The sequence below is a fragment of the Sceloporus occidentalis genome, unplaced genomic scaffold, assembly GCF_023333645.1.
Source record: "Sceloporus occidentalis isolate IW3139 unplaced genomic scaffold, rSceOcc1.0.p SCAF_7, whole genome shotgun sequence".
Classification (NCBI taxonomy): Eukaryota; Metazoa; Chordata; class Lepidosauria; order Squamata; family Phrynosomatidae; genus Sceloporus; species Sceloporus occidentalis.
The window spans coordinates 66,926,481-66,941,687 of NW_028316987.1; the positions used below are offsets into that span (position 1 = coordinate 66,926,481).

The 15,207-nt window shown below is 40.0% G+C and overlaps 2 protein-coding genes across 7 annotated transcripts in view; one reads left to right on the forward strand and one right to left on the reverse strand.

Annotated features, from left to right (window-relative positions):
- SLC25A13 (solute carrier family 25 member 13) overlaps window positions 1-5,607 on the forward strand; it is a 144,147-nt gene extending 138,540 nt beyond the window's left edge. For all 4 annotated transcript variants that reach the window (XM_089533193.1, XM_089533194.1, XM_089533195.1 and 1 more), the window contains 3 exons: window positions 3,614-3,772; window positions 3,870-3,960; window positions 4,243-5,607. In XM_089533193.1, the coding sequence (XP_089389319.1) occupies window positions 3,614-3,772; window positions 3,870-3,960; window positions 4,243-4,426 (434 nt within the window). In that variant the 3' untranslated portion in view covers window positions 4,427-5,607. The remainder of the gene's footprint in view (window positions 1-3,613; window positions 3,773-3,869; window positions 3,961-4,242) is intronic.
- A 7,674-nt stretch (window positions 5,608-13,281) lies between these two features.
- Window positions 13,282-15,207, reverse strand: part of DYNC1I1 (dynein cytoplasmic 1 intermediate chain 1) — a 246,234-nt gene continuing 244,308 nt past the window's right edge. For all 3 annotated transcript variants that reach the window (XM_089531382.1, XM_089531379.1, XM_089531380.1), the window contains exon 17: window positions 13,282-14,060. In XM_089531382.1, the coding sequence (XP_089387508.1) occupies window positions 13,950-14,060 (111 nt within the window). In that variant the 3' untranslated portion in view covers window positions 13,282-13,949. The remainder of the gene's footprint in view (window positions 14,061-15,207) is intronic.

Sequence of the window (15,207 nt, forward strand, 5' to 3'; positions counted from 1 at the left end):
TTCCCGTTATATAACCTATAAAGCCTGACATCCCATCACTTTTTCATGGGTGCCCCTAAACAAAAAACTGGTGTAAATTTTTCTAGCATGCACCTCCTCAGGAGATGGTGCTGCTTATAGAAAGCCAGAATTTATTGAAGTTCCTTTTTTGGATTACAAGTCCCTCAGTTTCCTAGCCAGGATGATCTAGGAGTTTTGATGGTCCTGGAAAGAGCTACTCCGTATGCACACGATTGCATACGTGAAACATGCACCAATCTACATATTGTTTCTTTTACTTCTGACTTACAAACTTTCATGTTTTGTAATGTACATTCATTAATTCTGCAAATATGAATTGTGTAGTAAGGAGACATAAAACCACAAGTATTAACAATTCAGTTTCTGAATACTGACACAAGCAAATTAAATTTGTATTATTTTCCAAAAAATATATAATAGTAATGTGTATATGATCAGGAGAATATGCTTTCAAAACTGGATTAATTGTAACTAAGCATAAGGAAACAAAACAGTTTTTCAGCTCTGCATCCTATCTAGATGTGAAACCTAAACCAGTGTGTTAAGCCAAGTCATTTCTTAGATTTTCTAATTTTTCTTTCTTTGCCTATTGTGGAGCGATTGCAGACTGTGATAAGTGTCTCTTTGAAGTTTGGTCACAGAAGCCGTTTCTCTTTATCAATAGTTGCCAGTATAGGTTTGGAAAATGCACAATAATGTGGATTTTATCTTGTATTTTCACTATATTTCGATTTCAAGTTAGCTTCCATTAGCCAGTTACTATTGAGAGCAATGGCTTGATTCTCTTATTACGCAGCATAGAATTGGTTGGGTGGGGGAAAGTGCCATAACCTTAGAAGTGTAAGGGTTTGATATAGCAAGAAATGAAGTGCATTTTATCATGGGCACTTTCTGGGCCTATAGAGCCATATTCCTTCTAGCAATGGTAAGAAAACCACTTCATATCTTGGGTTAGATTGTTACTTTTTCTGTGGAGTTAATTTTCAGGATGACACCTTCTTCACAAACCTACTCAATTGTGCCGTTTAACTTAACTGAGGGCATGTGGACCATTTCAGCAGAAGATGTTGCAAAGAGTGCTGGGTTGTAATTTTAGGATTCCTGCAGATAGCTGCTCTGGGAAAATACATATAATGTGGAAACTATTTGGGAATTGCACCACACAGCTCAGGGCTAGTTCACACTTGCTTATGCCCCCAAAGGGAATGTCTTGGAAGCAGACAAGGCCTCTGGCTGGTTTATATCCAGACCGCATTCATTGAGGCATCATTTCTGTAACTGGCACCTCCACATAGGAGCTGCATACATGGGCAGCTGTGTTTTTCAGATTTTAGCTTATCTTGAAAGAGTGGAAGTCCAGCTCCTGTGAAATGCATCACTTGCAGCCTATTTCAAGGGAAGCCTTTGTTTGCCAGACTTTCAAATGTGAAAGTTCATGCAGTGTTTTTGTTTCTTCTTCTCTCGTTTATGGTTTTTTTGGGGAGAGGTGGAGTAGTTCCTATTTTAGTGATAAACACACACTTTTACATCTCTTTCAAAGCAGTCTGCTAAAAAAAAGTGTGGTTGTGTTTTGGAGCCAGACCACATTGGTTTGGACAAAAACTGTTACAGAATTATTAAGCTTTAGAGGCGAGGAGGAGAAGGAGGGAGCGAGAAAGCAAAGGACGTTTATGCATCTCTGTCTGCCCAAGCTGGTTTGGAATTCATGCAGAATGGAAAAGTAATAAAATAAGAAGAGACACTGTTTTCTGAAATAAAAAAAAATCTCATTTTATTTTTGTTCCTCCTCAAAATTTACACGATTTCAGTAGATGAATCTAAAAAGTTTTTGTTTTGCATCTTAAAACCTCTTTTGATGTGTGCTTTTTGGCTTCAGTAATCCTACCATAAAAGTAGGGTTTTCAGGATCATGTCCCTTGTCTTCTGATTATTCAGCACTAGGTGCTTTCCATTGTTTATCTGCCAGCATATATCTTCCAGCAAGTTTTTGCTGATGATATTAGACATGGTAGGTTGTATATAGCATTAAAGGAAAACATGAAAATAATGAATTTAGAATTTGAGATTGGGGTGGGGTGGGGTGCAGTGATGATTCAAATTTATACCTGCCTGCCTGTTCTGAGTTTAGCAAGAATTTTCATAACATGTAGACCTCACCCAGGAGGAGGGAGTACAGGAAAGACTGAGATTTCCAGTGCTCTTTGCAGAAGGGCAAATACCAGAAACCACAGAGGAGCTGACTTTACCACCAGTAAGCGAATTGGGGCACTCTGACAGCTTGGAGTATTTTATTGAATGCTTCTGTTTGCTGCCCAACCTCTAAATGAAAGTAAAGCCAAGCTGTCCCATTTCATCAGAGTTTTGCAAAGAGTCCAGTACTTGTGGTGCAAGAAAATGCTAGTTTTCTTTTTTTCCATTTCACAGACTTTTTCACTTGGTTGAGTGACTATTGGAAGCTGCCTTAGTCTGAATCAGATTATTGATCCATCTAACTCAGTACTGTCATTTCTGAGTGGTAATGGCTCTCCAGGGTTTCAGGCAGGATTCTTTACTAGTCTTGGAGTTCTCTGGTATTTCCTGGTGGTATGCCTTCAAAGTAGAAACCAGGTCTGATCTTGCATAGCTTCCAGAATCAGATGAAATCATGTCTTTTCACAATAGTATGGTGCTAAAAGATGGTTCTCAGTCGATCACCATGGTGGAGGTGGGGAACAGTAAATCTACAGATATCCTGAAGCTATAGTGATGTAGGATGTTAATAAAAGGTGATTTTTGAACACTCACTCAAGTTTGAAAAGGCATGTTAGAATGAAGGGTAAGCTTAAACCATCTTCCCAGGATGCTAGCTTGCTATACACAGAATTTTGAAATACAGGAGCATTATGGTATGCATTTCATCTACTCTCTTTATTTTACATTTTTAAAATCTAGACTCTTAGGAAGAACTATGTTCTGAACATGGATGTGACTGTTCTGATTTTCTGATCCTGATGATCACAATGGCTGCCTACTAGTAGTAGTCTTTTACAAAATTGTTTACACTTGAGACATTCTCACGGGGCTGATTTTAAGTGGCTGTCATTAAATTCTTAAGAGGTCATATCACTAGCCATTCTTTGGTCTTAATTTTCTGGACATTTATCTTTAAGAAGAAATATTTTTACATAGAATAGAACCAGAATCATAGAGTTGGAAGAGACCACAGGGGCCATCGAGTTCAACTCTCTGCCATGCAGGAACACAGAATCAAAGCACCCCCAACAGATGGCCATCCAGTTTCTGTTTAAAAACCTCCAAAGAAAGAGACCCCACTACACTCTGAGGCAACATATTCCACTGTTTCCACACAAAATTGTTGTGTTGCATCCTGATTCTGTAAGATGTTGAGTAGGCCCTTTGGAACCAATGGGACTTTTCATTCATGATTTAAGTCCCAATTATTTCTTTGGGTCTTCGTTAAATGTGATTAAATATAGTTCCACCCTGTTAGTTGTCAGATAGCTGAGGTGAAATCATAAACAAGTTGATATGTGTGACAAAGAGACCAAGTGCCAAAAACTGATTCTTGTTCCCCCAACTTTTCCTTCTTTAGGTATGCCTGCTGCTTCCTTGGTGACCCCTGCAGATGTAATCAAGACAAGGTTACAAGTAGCAGCCCGGGCAGGACAGACAACCTACAGTGGTGTCATTGACTGTTTTGGAAAGATCCTACGAGAGGAAGGTCCGAGGGCTTTTTGGAAAGGAGCTGCAGGTAACTTTTGAAAACAATTGTTTCAATTATGGAATGTTCATACATAAAATTGTGTGTTAACATGGCTAATGGGTTTTTTTAACCTTTTCACTTTCAGCTCGTGTATTTCGTTCCTCTCCTCAGTTTGGGGTGACCCTGGTGACTTACGAGCTGCTACAGAGATGGTTTTACGTTGATTTTGGGGGAGTGTAAGTATGATAGATTGATTGCTTTGACTCAGATTCGGTTGTAGGGAACAGACAGGGAAACAGAACAAATCTAGGGACCAACTTCATGGTGTTAAATAACAACATTGCATGACCTAAAATGGCCACTGGTGGGGAGAAAGAAGCAAGACCATTGGGTTATAGCTAAAACACTGAAAAGGCCTCAATTCCTTTTGAGAATTGGTGTAAAAGCAATTTCATCTCAGTTCCATTTTAAAAAATGTTTAAACCTATTCTTTGTTTGTTTGTTTCTAAACATTGCAGAAGACCAGCAGGATCCGAACCAGTTCTGAAATCTCGGATCACCCTACCTGCTCCAAATCCTGACCACGTGGGGGGTTATAAACTGGCTGTTGCCACATTTGCAGGAATTGAAAATAAATTTGGACTTTACTTACCTCGGTTTAGGTCCACCACACCATCTGGTTCTCAGGCAGCCTCGGTTTGATCCTAAAGCAATGACTTCTCCCAAGGACTGGGAAAGGGCCATACATCTAACCAATCTCAGTATCTCATTCCTTTAGCTTTTTTGCTTTTGTTCTCTCTCTTCACCATTGTAAATCATTGATCTATGTGTATCTTGTATCAGATCACTGTGAAATTCTTCTAAAATAATCTTATTGGTTTGGGCCCATGAATGTATTTTTTTTTTTTTTTTTTGTCCTACTTGCACATGCCTTGGGATTGTGAATGTAGTTGCACTTGAGGAAAAGCATTCATATATAATTCCACTTGTTCCCCTTGGAGAACCTGTTTCTGGCCAAACTAGGGAAGCTGGGGAATATAATTATCTTGTGATCAGGTGAGGACTCTACTGCCACTTGCAGTTGCATTAGAACATGGATAAGTTACTGCTTGGACCACAACTCCCAGAACCCCAGAAATTGCTTTTTAGACTACAACTAATCATACTGCTTGGGAAAGTCACTTTTCAAATATCTGGGCTTCATATTGAATATTATATGCATACACTGCAGAAATAATGGTGCTTGGTGCAAAACAATTTGATCCATGTGTACATACGGTACCTGACTCTGCCGGAGTGACTGGATTTTGCATACATAACACGCACAAGCTGCATTACTGGATTGTGTTAGGAAGCTTTTATGGGGAACATGTTTTTGTAACTTAAAACCACAATGACAAATGTTTAGCAATTTTATTCTGTTCCTGGGGCTGGAATGCTGACCGTGTAGGAGGTGGGGCGCGAAGTGCTATTTTCTTTAGACTCTGCACTTTATGGAACAACATCTGAGCATCTTACCATTTGCACTGTAATGTCAGCATCAGGGCCCTGAGCTATTAAAAGCGGTAGCTGTACGTTCTTCGTCCTTTCCTGTGCTTTTTGCTTCAGGCTTCTGTATAGACACCTACCCTTGACATAAATGGAGGCTGTGCCCATGGGTTCTCAGCCTGACCATGATAATATTCAAGTTTTTGTTTTGTGTTCTGCACTTACAGAGTAACTGCTGCTGCTGCTTTAAATAAATGCAATAGAAATAATAATAAATCCATGTATTATATCAATGGTTATCTGCCTTAACTGCCAGCTTGTAATTGGACTACATTTGTGTGAAAATTCTTACTAACTTTGTTGAATTAAAAAGGAGATTTTTTTAAAAAAAAAAGAAAGAAAAATAACCAGAATAAAATATTTTTGACTACTTTGACTGTTATTCAGCCCCCTCGACACAGAAATGTGGACACACAGTTTTGTGTATACCTACTACATGGGTCGAATGTGGGCTGGAGTGTCTGCAGTTAATCAGGCCAATATTCTATGTATACTTATACATATACTTAAGTAACTGATGTTAAGTGTACTTAGTTAAGTTACCTCTCCTATCCTGACCCCCCCCCCCCAAAACCCCTCATGGAAACATCAATCACCCATATTCCAGTTGCCAGCAGAATGGACCACCTCCTTACCAAGTTGGGGAATGGGGTGTTATGACCATGACTAAATAGTGACCGTGTGGTGTAGTGGTTGGACTTTGACTCTGGAGAATAGGGTTCAAATCCCCCTTCAGTCATATAAACTCACTGGGTAACCTTGGGCAACTCACAATCAGCCTCTGGGGAAAATAATGGCAAACCTCTGAACAAATCTTGCCAAGAAAACCCCATGAAAATTCACCTTAGGATCGCCATGAGTTGGAAATGACTTGAAAACACACAACAAGAGCAAATTTAGGTAAATTTCATATTCACGATTGCTACTTGGTCATGAATGTTTGCTGCTCCACCTCAGAATGCCATTCCTGTTTGGGTTTCATAGCAGGTTGAAATTAGGTTGTATTCCCTTTTTATTAACAATGCGTTCCAATGAATATCAAGACCCTCCTAGAACAGTTTGTGGGTTGTTTTTCAAAATGAAATGAAGGTATTTTACCTTTGTCTTATATACTGTGACAACTATTCCTGTGGAGTTTCAGGGCATGAAGTGTTTTCAGTGTTGGATCATGTAGCACTGGAATGCCAAATAACTCCTTTAAAATAGGGGTTAGGAAACCTTTTGTACTCCAACTATTTTGGTCTGCACCTCTCAAAAGCCACATCCATCTTGGCCAGTGGTAAAGGATTGTAGGAAATGTAGGCATGTGTACAAACTGAAAATATATAACTCCTTCTACTAGTCTCGTTCCAACAGATCCTTTTGTAAAGTAGTTTTAAACACCTTAGAACTTTACCTGCTTTAGGCTGCTATCTGATTGTCCCCAGAAAGTACCCCAAACCCAAAGCTAGTCAGTGTTTCAGTTCTCACCCTCTGACAATGGGGATGGGGAGATGGGGGGGGGGGAGCTAGTCTTGTAAAGTCCACCATGGTACACCATGGTACTATTGAAAGATCCACAGCTGGTATTTCTACAACATGAAAAGAAGACCATAAAAAAGGCATGTGCTGGGAATGCTAGGGGAGGCTGTGAATCTCAGCATCTAAGCCCTCCCTGCCTCCCTCCCTCACTCCAGGAATAGAGGAGGAAACTGTCAAGACCATGTTGCACCCTGGTCTGGAAAATGACATGGATGTGGCCACTAGGTGGAACTGGAACAGAGGTTACTACCGTTGAAGTGGCAGGTGCATGAGTCTGCATTTGGTGAGCTGTGCATCGTGGGAAGCCTGATACAACATGCAGAGTAGGTGAAGCCAGCCAGCAGTGCATCATGGGTAGCATTCTGATGCAACAGGTACTGGGCATGAAACCAGCCAGGTTTCATTGGTGGCATGGCTGTCACATGACTTTAGGAAGACCATCTATATAAGGGAGAAGGTTACAGTCTCCATTGTTGGGTTGTTACAGTTGGTAGTTGGCAAAGCACTTTTTTAGTTTATATATCTGTGAGTATTCAAGATGGCTGTCAGATACTCTGTGCAATCTTTGTAAATATTCTGTAACAAAGATTTAAAGCCCTCGTTGAGTGAAGTCCCACTGTCTGGAGATTCATTCCTTCAAGGTGAAAGCTGCAGCCTGTGTGTGGAGTTTTTCTGTGCCGTCCTGAGCCAGACTCTTCACAGAGACCATCTTCTAGGCATTCTTGCCTACGTGCATCAACTCTTCATGTGTGCATGCTAGACATAGCTTGTCTGTATGCCCCAACAGAAACATGATAGTTTCCATGGAAAGACAGAAAGAAAAAGATCAAAGATGACCAGATAAAAAGTTTCTCACATACATACACACTTACCAACCTACTTATTTACTAACCAGAGGAGGGCGACCAAAATGCTGAAAGATCTGGAAACCATGCCCTATGAGGAGCGACTTAGGGAGCTGGGTATGTTTAGTCTGGAGAAGAGAAGGTTAAGAGGGGATATGGTAGCCCTGTTTAAGTATTTGAAGGGATCTCATGTTGAGGATGGAGGAAGCTTGTTTGCTGCAGCTTCAGAGAATAGGGCCTGGAGCAATGGATTCAAACTACAGAAAAGAGATTTCACCTAAACATTCGGAAGAACTTCCAGACAGTAAGAGCTGTTTGGCAATAGAACATACTCCTTCACGCTCGGGAGTGTGATGGAGTCTCCTTCTTTGGAAGTTTTTAAGCAGAGGCTGGATGGCCATCTGTCAAGGGTGCTTTGATTCTGTGTTCCTGCATGGCAGGGGGGTTGGACTGGATGGCCCTTGTGGGCTTTTCCAACTCTATGATTCAATGATGACCCTCCATTATAACCCTCCATTACCTGCCATCTCATTAGCTCATTGGTTCCCAACCTGTGGGTCAGGACCCCCTTTCATGAGGGTCGCCTAAGACCACTAGAAAACACCTATTTCATTACAGTTATGAAGTAGCAACGAAAATAATTTCATGGGTTTGGGTCACCACAACATGAGGAACTGTATTAAAGGGTCACGGCTTTAGGAAGGTTGGGAACCACTGCATTAGCTCAAGCCAGAATTTTTGCCCTTTTTGATGTTTTGAAAACCTGCACCCCTGGTGCTGCTGGTTATGGCTTGCCAGTATTTGTCCAGTATGTTGTGAGGACTCAAGGATTCCCCATTAGAAAAAAGTGGTTTCTGCTCTCTCTCTCTGTCATGGGATTGTTAGTAGAATAAAGTTGTTAACTCATACTGGCCAGGGTGATTCAGAGCATTCCGGATGAAGAAATGTTATGTGGAGTTAGCAGTTGCTTGCATTTGATAAATACCACAACATGCTCCTGGGAAGGAGTTGCAGTGCAAGCCATCTGTCACTTGAAGCCACATTGCCTATCCCTCCCATGCTGTGAGACCACCAATAAATAAATTTAAGTTCCCCTTTTCTTTTCTTTCTTTCTTCCTTCCCTCCTTCTTTCTTTCTTTCTTTTTTTGGTATGTAAAATTGGTTTAGGCATTGGTTCTTAATAAAGAAAAGACATTTCCATGGATAGTTCCTCTTTTAAAGCCTCAAATAAAGCAAATTGTCCACACATTATGGCCTCAAACAGCATAATTTTAGTACATCATTTTTATTGATTTACTAGCCTGTATTAATTAATGTTCTATGTCTTGATTAAAAAATAAGAGCCCTGATTAATTTAGGACCTGACCCTGAAACAAAGCATTTGCTGTTTCAAAGCACAGGAGCAATGCATCCATTGGTTGGCAATGGCATCTAGCTGGAAACTGGTGATGCAGGCCTTAACATGGTGAGCTTTGAGGTGTGAATCTGTTGGCCAGTCATAGCGTTGGAAGATACCTCAAGGACCACCAAGTCCAAGCCCCTAGCATGGAGGAATACACAAAGCACCATGCCTGGAGAAGGGAGTGAGGGAGTTTGACACTTTTTAACTCATGGAAGAGACCCCTTCACATTACAGTCTCCTTCACACTATCATCCCAACACTCAAGTTCTGCTGCCAGCAATAGTAGTATGAAATTTTCATCCCAGGAAGGCTCCACTGATACCTAGCCATCAGGATAAAAAAACTTTTGTGCATGAGAGGGTTGCATAGAAATCTTCTTTGTTTTGTTTTGTTTTGTAATTGTTGTTTATTGAAACTTTTTCAAAATTTTACAATAGAAGAATCGTCTTCTTCTCTCAGATATACAGGTGGTAAAGCCTCCTCCTGCTGAGAATGTAAACTGTTCAGGATGTAACTTTTACAATACAGATATGAGTATATATGAATAAGAAATGGGGTGGAAACTTATTGTTATAGTCCTGCATTGCCACCTGTATATCTGAGAGAAGAAAATGATGCCTTTATTGTAAAATTTTGAAAACAATAATTAAAACAAAAATATACCATATTTATAAGCTACCTCGAAGACCATGAAATGGCGGCAAGACAGGCTCTGTGTCTGTTATGTCAGTTAGTCAGTCAATATGTATGGGTGAACTAAACTTATATTTCTAAAGGTTTTAAGCTTTGAAAGAATGAGGCATCAAAGGAAAATGTGCTTCAGAATATTAATTCTAGGATTATTTTCTTAAACAGAAACAAAAGGTGACTTAACAGTTAAAAATAAACCATTTCAAATTTTCTCTGTTCTTTTATGTTGTTGTTGTTGTTCTAGTCATCTGTGATGTCTGTCTGCTTTGCACTCTTTCATCCAAACCTGGTTGTTGGAGGAATGTATTCTGGTCAAATTGTGTTGTGAGAAAATCGTAGTCACAGAAGGACACCAGTTCAATGTACCCAGCTAGTATCATATGTCAATATATAACCAGTTTTCCCCAGTGCTGGGCAAGCATCTCCATCATCAACAATGGCCATGCTGGTTAGGGATTAGGGGAACTGTTGCCCAAAATATCTGGGTGGTGACAAATGGGGGGGGGGGGATGAGATAAGTCTTTCTGTGCCTTGCAATCATGTTGCTCTTGCAGTGTCCTGGTTAAGGATCCAAGCTATGTGTCAAGTATTCTTCCTCCTTCCTGCTACAAACCTTAGTGCTGCCCAAAATCTAATAGATAAGGAAGATGCTCTTCTCTCAACTTCACTCTGGGCTTAATACTATTGTTGCTGCTGTGTGCCTTCAAGTCATGTCCAACTTATGGTGACCTATCATGGGGATTTCTTGACAAAATGTGTTCGGGGAGGGGGTTGCCATTGCCATCTTCTGAGGCCAAAAGAGTGTGACTTGCCCAAGGTCACCCAGTGGGTTTATATGGCTGAGCCTGGGATTCGAACCCTCTTCTCCAAAGTCATAGTCCAATCCTAAAACCACTATACCATGCTGGCTACCTGCTTCCTAATTCTAATTGCTACTTTCAACTAGAATAGACACACTGTCTCAGCCGCTGAAAGTTATATTCTGTACTTTCAACTGATTCAAAGGGTCAGTTCTTACTGAAACTGGCAATTGGAGTTAGTTCCTGGGCTGTAAATGGGGGATGGCAATGCTACAGGTGAGAACGACTGCATTACCAATTGCGCCAACATTTCAGGCAGCTTTTTTTCTGAACATGCTGCATTTCTTGTTCCAATGAGTGCTGGCATATGTGTGCCTCTCTGCCTGCCTCGGATAAATGAACACAGCCTTAGGAAGTTGCTGTGCATTCAGCTGTGCCATTCCGATTAAGCCAGCACTGAGGGAAATAAGCCATGTAAAAACACTTCTTGAGAAATGTAAGCATCATTTTGTTAGCTGAGACATTTTAACTGTATTGCTTATGCTAAAGAACATATTTTGAATCCAGCGATTATACATAATAAATTACTGGTGGGTTTAGAAATAAGTAAACCTCAAGATACTTTCATTATGGAATTCTCTTGGGAAGTTAAGCACAGCAAATAACCCAGAAGCAGCACTCGAGCAAATTGTGTTCTTAACTACTCACAATGTATACTTTGGAAAGCATTCCTACTACTAACTGTGTGAAAGCTATGGGATGGATCCAGACTAGAGTAGCCCTACCAAAATCAGTAAGATTTAGATTAATCGCAACTAACAAGTCCCATTGATTTCAACTGGAATATGATGAAGTACAAAGAAATCTGGAGACAACCTAGTATTTGCCAAAACACTTTCTTTTTGTAGACAAGCATTTCTATTCTGACAGGCATTTAATGAGTGATTATTTAAGGTTCATCTTACACAATGAGCTAGGTATTTCTAATTATGTTGATTTGTGTGTTTTAATTATGTATGTTTTAACCTGTTTTTATTGATTAATTGTATTTTAATTTTTGTATCTTGTGGATTTTTAACTTTTTTTTTATAAAAAACATTGCAAACTGCTTTGAATCCCAATCTGAGAAAAAGGTGGAATAGAAACAACAACAACAACATACACAATAGTCCTTGTAAATCTGCAATGTCCAAAGATAAGACAGATGAGATGGAAGGCCATTCCACCAGACCTGCTTTTAAAAAATGATTTTTTTTCCTTCTCCCTCCCACCCCTTTTCCTTTTATATTTATCTTTTTAGATTATATAAAACAACAAAGGAGCAATTTTGTTTTCACCACTATTATGCAAGTCTATCTGGAAGCCTATTTTGACTAAAAAGCAAGATAACAATACATAAATGAAAATAAAACTGCTGATAGTTTAACTGAACAGATTTGGTCCAGCTTTAGTCATAAAGCACACTCACTAAAATCCATACGTTGTTAAATTAGTCAAGACTAGCTTATGTCCTACTGATTCCAATGGGTCTCCTGTAAGAATGGCTGAGGCTCTATCTACACTGCAGAATTAAAGCAGTTTGACACCACTTTAGCTGCCATGGCTCAGTGCTATGGAATTCTGGGATTTTTAGTTTTATGAGATACCTAGCTTTCTCTGTCAGCGGGATCTGGTGCCACAACAAACTGCAACTCCTAAAATTCCATAGGATGGAATCATGACAGTTAAAGCAGTGTCAAAGTGCATTGATTCCACAGTGTGGCAGCAGTCTAAATCTGGATCCAGCCCAACTTAAAACTTTTTTGAGGGCAAAAACAATTGCAAACAGTAGGGGGAAATGTGACATTTTATTTACTGCCTTGAGTAGCTCTAGAAAGCCTCAAGCTTTGACCAGTTCCTTTAGATCACTTTGGGAAGGTCTATTTCAGAGCTGAACCTCAGTTGATGGTCCATCAATCAACTTAAATTCTGTCTTGGTTTCATTGAGGGATGGCTCCTAACCTGGGTTATCTGAGGATGAGAAGGACAGGACTGCTTTTGACAGATACTCTACTTCCCCTTTATGGCTGTGATCACTCTCCTCTGATGTATATGCATCAACAAACCCAGCTTATCAGCAATATTTTGACCAGCAGTGATAGATAAACACACTTACATCCAACTAACTGGCCCATGTTGCTCTTTGTAATTAAATATGCATCATCTGTCTCTGAAGATGCACCAGGTAAAGCTTTCTATGCAAGATCTTCTGTGAGGTATCGGTGGACAACTATAGACCTCCAGGTGTATTTGGACTACAACTCCCATAAGTTTTAGCAGGCATGGCCAATAGTAAGGGATACATTATCCCCTGTTCTAGATGGAAATGATCCAAAGTACTCTCAGCAATCTCATCTCACCTGCTAAGATCAATTTTATTTTCTCCCATAAATGCAGAGAAAGAAATAGACAAATGTACTGTTGCTGGTACTGCTCTAAAAACTGTTTTATATAATACATGTTACCTTTCCTAGAAGTCGCGGTTCCCTTCTCTGTCAGTAAATGAAATGATTTTAATATGAAAAAAGTAGTGCACATGGCTACAGCACAGGCTTGGCCTTTTTTCACTAGCAATATTCTGGAACAGAACTCTTGCTTCAGACTGTAACTGGTAGCCTCTAACAAGTGTCAGTGACCAACTGTACATGAAATATTGTTAAAGTACCTAGAAATAATAGGCATTTTTTAAAAGTTCAATTTATTCAACCAACCTTTAACAGATTTCATTTTCTTATAAAGTGACATCCTGTAATTGTTATTTTGGAGCACGCTATAACCCCGACAGGCATGCAGAGACAATGCAGTTTGCTCATTATGCACATGCTTTAGGATCATTTATTTTAATGCTTTCAAATAAATATGTTCCATGCAGCACACCGCAATAAATAAGGGGCACCAATGTTCATATAGTACATCCATTCATAATGTAAGTCACCATGTGAAACACCACATCTAAAGTCTTTGGCCCAGTCCCATGGTTGCAAAACGCACCACATCTGTACCCAATCATATCTGACTTCATCTGGATTTAATAGGACTGTGCCTGAAATGTTTGTGAGCCCAAGTTTATCCGGAGGTTTCTAGCCAGTTACTGCAGCTACTAAAGTAGTTTTTTAAAAAGGCAAGGACTGAACCCACTTGGGTTTGATTTGTCCTCTCATAGGTAACTTCTTAAAAAAAAGAAAAGGAAAGAAATATGAAGCATGAAAGCGTTCTGGATATTTTCAGACTGCTTAAAGCACAGCGTGATTAATAGGAAGGAGCTGGAACTCTTGGGTAATGCTGACATGAACATCAGCATGGAAAGCCACAACAATACTGATTCGACACTGAACAAGAGTGTAACTGATGGAGGGGAGGGGTGAGCACCTTCCTCTCTTCTAGGCAGAGATTTCCATGGTCCCTTCTTCTTCGCTGTCTGCTCTGTTGGCTCGGATTTCCACCAAGGTTCGGGCAAATCGGGTCCACTCATCGCTGTGTGGCATGGCAAGCTGCAAAGAGAATTAAATGGAGAAGAGTGTGACAAAATGGATGCAGTGTATCAATAAAAGGAGACTTTAAGAAGCTATTTCAATGGGAGTTTTATTGTTTCTCACCAAAGCACATTATGGCTGGCAGTTATAAAAATTGAGAGGAATATTTTTGCAACCAGTTGAGCAGCTTGTTCCTTGAGGATGAAGAAGCTTGCAGTGGAGGGAGAGATTGAACAAATTTGCTCATTTTGAAAAGGATCTAAATTGCATAATCCAAAATGTGAACAGTATCGAGAAAGTGTTTTCAAATTTCATCATTGTCTTGAAGTAGGCTCAATGGAAGTATGCCTAGACTTTTTAAGTACCAAGTTCCCATAACAATAAGTATGTCTCCTAGAATTTTATGCATCTTGGTAATACCAGAATTGAACACCTCTGGCATAGTTAAATTTCCACATTACAAATTATGGATCCCTATGCAACAGGGGGCACCTGTTTATACAGCAGTGAAACATACGCACGAAATGTCTATAGTTTCTGACAAATGCCATCAAGAGCCATCTAAAATGGAGAGCTTGGAAAATGTGACAAAGACACTAATACTAAACTCACTGTTCAATCACAAACAAATGCCTCCTATCAAGCTTACATACAGTATATCAAAGCAATGTCACCACAGCTTTGCAGGCATGTGTAAATATTATCAACCTTTGGCGGGGCTCAGAAAAGGTATCTTTTTGCACCTACAATTCATAGAATTCCCCAGCCAGCATGGGGAGTGGCAAAGTTTGCTAGGAAATTCTGGGAACTATGCTTTTTAAAAAGGAGTAATATTTCCAAACTTTGATACATCTAAATTTAACTCATTTGGTATAAGGATGATAATAGCTTAACTGTTCAACCTCTGTATCCCCAAACAATGCTGCTGGATGGTTGGGCAGAAAGCAAAGGCTTCCAGTGTAGTATGGGACTGTGGCTAAAATCCTGCTGTATCACACCAGCACAGGCAGCAAGGTGCGGGGAGGAAAAAGGCCCAAGGCACAGCAGCCATGACGGCCTAAATACCCTAAAGGCACCAGCTCTGATTTCTATATGGATGGTACACCACCAACCAATCAATACCAGGTGCTGTGTGTAGGGTATACGTATTTAAAAGGAAGGAACT